Source organism: Limulus polyphemus, unplaced genomic scaffold (genome assembly GCF_000517525.1).
Source record: "Limulus polyphemus unplaced genomic scaffold, Limulus_polyphemus-2.1.2 Scaffold2248, whole genome shotgun sequence".
Taxonomy (NCBI): domain Eukaryota; kingdom Metazoa; phylum Arthropoda; class Merostomata; order Xiphosura; family Limulidae; genus Limulus; species Limulus polyphemus.
Genome location: NW_013667858.1, coordinates 44,783 through 48,541, shown reverse-complemented (window position 1 = coordinate 48,541; position 3,759 = coordinate 44,783). Strand labels below are relative to the sequence as shown.

Genomic DNA, 3,759 nt, shown 5'->3' with positions numbered 1-3,759 from the left:
TATACGATTAGAGTATCCCAAAAGTTGGGGGTGGATGACGTCGACTAGTTATCTTCTCTCTAGTCTATCAGTTCAAAATTAGGATAGATAACACTTGTGTAGGTTTGCGAGAGTATTGGAAACAAACTAAACCAAAACACGCGCATACACAAATCTTAGTAACTCTATACGCGATTTTCGTCATATTTATTTTTATGATCGCGTATTATTATGTTTATAAAACATTTTGCTTCCTTAGTTATGAATATGTATGTGTCCAAGACTTGAATCTGTTAGACTTTAAGCTTCGCACATAAAAGTCGCAGTACACATATGATGATAGTAAGTGACAAACGAATTGTTTCGCGGTTTCGAATGTTCGTTTACTTATAGTAATATTACTTCTGTCACAGATCTTCCAGTTACTTGCGCAACCTTAAGGAACTACAGTCTAGCACAGGATGTGGTTGAGCTCGAGAATTTCATGTATAGGGAGTGACTCACGAGCTCGCGCGCGCGGGCGAGCTGTGTCGTACCCAGTAAGTTGCCAAAGTGGTACCGTAAAGCTTGAAATTCAGAAGGTATCAGTTTTACAAGGCTCGCGGAAGCTTCAGCAACCCTCTGAAAGTTTTTGAAATATTTTAAAAGGTCAAAGCTCTTTCAGGTACTTTTAGAATCTTTGGTATTTTAAATACCAGTGTTTTACCGTTTATTTTGGCTACCTATAGTTTTAGGTACTTTAATATTATAAAGACTAATACTAGCCTATTTATTCCGTTGTCGGATTTCTTTTGAGGATAGATTCTATTGTGAAATACCTCATACAGCCCCCCTGCAAGTGTGCGTGTCAGCGTGAGTTACTATTAGTTGGCTGTAGAAGAGGAATAAATCGAAGTATTGACTTTTTATCAAATAAAACGAAGATTGTTTCTAGAGAGAAAACAAAGTAGAACATTGCGTTGAAGATCGTTACAATAAATAAATTTTTAAGTCAATTTTACAAGACTATTTCTTGACTTCGTTTTGTTCTGTTAACTATGCAGTCTCACCAACACCAGCCACAGTTCCTCCTTCCACTGGTCAACGTTCCAACATCATACCATCCCATTTCCATGATCAAGCAGGAAGAAGAATCCGAGTGGATGACCTCTGGTCAAAGTCAGTCTACTTGTAACAGCTTCATATCGGAAGATTCACTGACTATGTCTCCTTTATCTGTAGTAACAAGTTTTTCATCCCCTAAGCCTCGTGGCACAGGGGGTAGGAAACCTACAAACGAAGAAGTAAGTTTTTATGACAGACAGTTTATTGTCGTCTAATCTCAATTGTTCAGTAAATCAATGAATAGTATAATTGTTTTAAAACACTCAATGACGCTATTGTAATGTTAGTGTTACATGTGAATATCGTATCTTTTTAACTAGACGCTAGAGTTCGGAGTTTGAAAGGTATTGAGAGTAAGTTTATCCGGTTAGTTTAAATACAAGATGCTATTTCTTAGTACATTTTCTAGCTGTTTATTATTTGTAGCTATGCGAAAGCTACTAAGGCAATCTGACGCTGTCTCTGATTTGAACTATTGACCAGAGGGAAGGTAACTTATTAGCAGCACCTTACCACCCATGCTAATAGATTGAACTGTTGTCCTTATAACGCATTCACAGCTGAAAGTGCGTGGAATGTTTTGTAGTGTTGCACAGCTCCGAATTTCAAAGCTCCACCACAGGGCCAAACTGTTCCTTCCTAACTATTATAAAGATGTAGTCATTATTTGCTTGTTTTTGTATTAATCTAATTAATACTTGTTTATGTTTTTTAATGTACGATTACCTCCTTCCCTGGCCGAGCGCTGACCAATGGTTAATGTGCACGAGTGTGGGGCTAAGTTTCGTAGTTCGTGACCCGTTAACGCGAAGAAAACAATCACGTTCCGCATTTATGGTGTAGTGGGTGCGTTATAAGGTGACGGTAAAATCTCACTATTCGGTTAGACAGGAGTAGCCCAAGAGTTGGCGAAGGGTAGTGTTTACTAGCTACCTTCCCTATAGTCTATCATTTCAAATTTAGGGACCGCTGGCGCAAACCGCTTTCGTGTAGCTTTGTGAAAAATACAACAAACAAATAAATCAACCTTTCCCCCCCTTTTTTTTGTTAATTTCGAATATTAATATTTTTACACTAAACATTACTTTCTTTTCACGCGAGCTGAATGGCTAAGTTAGAACTTTCTATGGTCTAGGAGCAGCATTCCCTAATTCTGATCTACATTAACCAGGCGTCACAGTAAAGTTTTTGTTCAGCTTTAACCCGAATAAAGGGGACTGACTGTCATCCTTATAACACAACCACAGCTGAAAATACGGTGCATGTTCCTCAGAATTACATCGCGAACCTTAGACCTTGCGATTCGCAGCCCGGGACACAGGCTAACCAGTAGGTTACGCCCGGCCTTCAATTTCAAGCATTTGACAAATATAATCTTAAGGTAATTACAAAGTGCATTCAGTGATCAAAGTTTTACAGTTTAATTTTTTTAACAGCTTTTTAAAAAAATATGTACATTTATATACACATATTGTCGTGTAGACAGTGTCAAATTTGTATTCCTACATTAAACAAAAGTCGTAGTTAATCACCACAGTTCCCTTACCCTTTTGTAGGTTTGTTTGTAATTAGGCTATCTGTGCTCTTCCCACCACGGGTATCGAAACCTGGATTCTAGCATTGTAAGTCCGCAGACATACCGCTGTGCCACTGGGGGGGGGGGCACTTTTGCAGGTACTTCAAACCTCACAACTAAAACCTTTTTCTTGTTTTCCTGCAAGATAAAAATTTCACAACAATTGATATTTTTATAATCGAGTGGTTAATTACAGTTGCATGAAATATTTTCTTACGAATTTTAAAACTTATGTACAACTAATCTACACACATTTTGTAACGAGGGATTGTGCTGCATACACTTGTCGGTGACAAATTCCGAGTTACAGAAAATCATTACTAATTTTTTCCATTTCTTACAGTCCCCGGTGGGACAGCGGTAATTTTTCGGATTTACAACGTTAAAATCTGGGGTTCGATTTACAACCCTAAATTTGCTTGCTCATTATCATTCAAGTCACCCAGTGGGGCAATGGTAATTCTAAGGATTTATAACATTAAAATCGGAGGTTCGATTCCCTTCGGAGGACACAGCAGGTAACTCGATGTGGCTTTGCTATAACAAAACACACACTTACTTGATACAGATATCTATATATATGTGTTTATGCCACATGTATATTTAAACATTGTTTTACAGTGCAGAAGAGTAATTTTTGTGTGTGATAATGTGTGTATGTGTGTGTTTTTCATAACAAAGCCACATCAGGCTATCTGCTGTGTCCACCGAGAGAAATCGAACCCCCGATTTTAACGTTATAAATCCTTAGAATTACCAAGCAAAACTAAAGCTTGGTATGGCTTCTTGTATGTATGACATCTGGACTGTTTACGAATTTATAATTCATACATTGAATATATATTTGCATAATACATACTTTACTAGTTTTTTTTTCTTCTTCTCTGTGTTCCAAAAGAGATTAAGTGTATGTCTAATCACACAGGCCTACGAATTTAAACTTCATAAAATTTGTTTTGGTTTTAATAATGAATTTTCCATAATTCAGCCACGCAGGTTTTGAAAATAATATTATTATTTTTTTTTCTATCACGTAAGGATTTTTTTACAAATCGGAAAGAAAAAAACTCTAACTTAGATCAAATTATTATTTCGTTTAC

The 3,759-nt window shown here is 36.9% G+C and overlaps 1 protein-coding gene across 2 annotated transcripts in view; it reads left to right on the top strand.

Annotated features, from left to right (window-relative positions):
• The first annotated feature begins 378 nt into the window (after nt 1-378).
• The window catches only part of LOC106466401 (transcription factor kayak-like), a 19,090-nt gene continuing 15,709 nt past the window's right edge, over nt 379-3,759 (top strand). The window contains exons 1-2 of one of the 2 annotated variants that reach the window (XM_013926686.2): nt 379-643; nt 1,023-1,262. In XM_013926686.2, coding sequence (XP_013782140.1) covers nt 1,092-1,262 — 171 coding nt within the window. In that variant the 5' untranslated portion in view covers nt 379-643; nt 1,023-1,091. Of the gene's footprint in view, nt 1,263-3,759 lie in introns of both variants that reach the window. The other variant, XM_022394398.1, reaches the window with a different exon arrangement.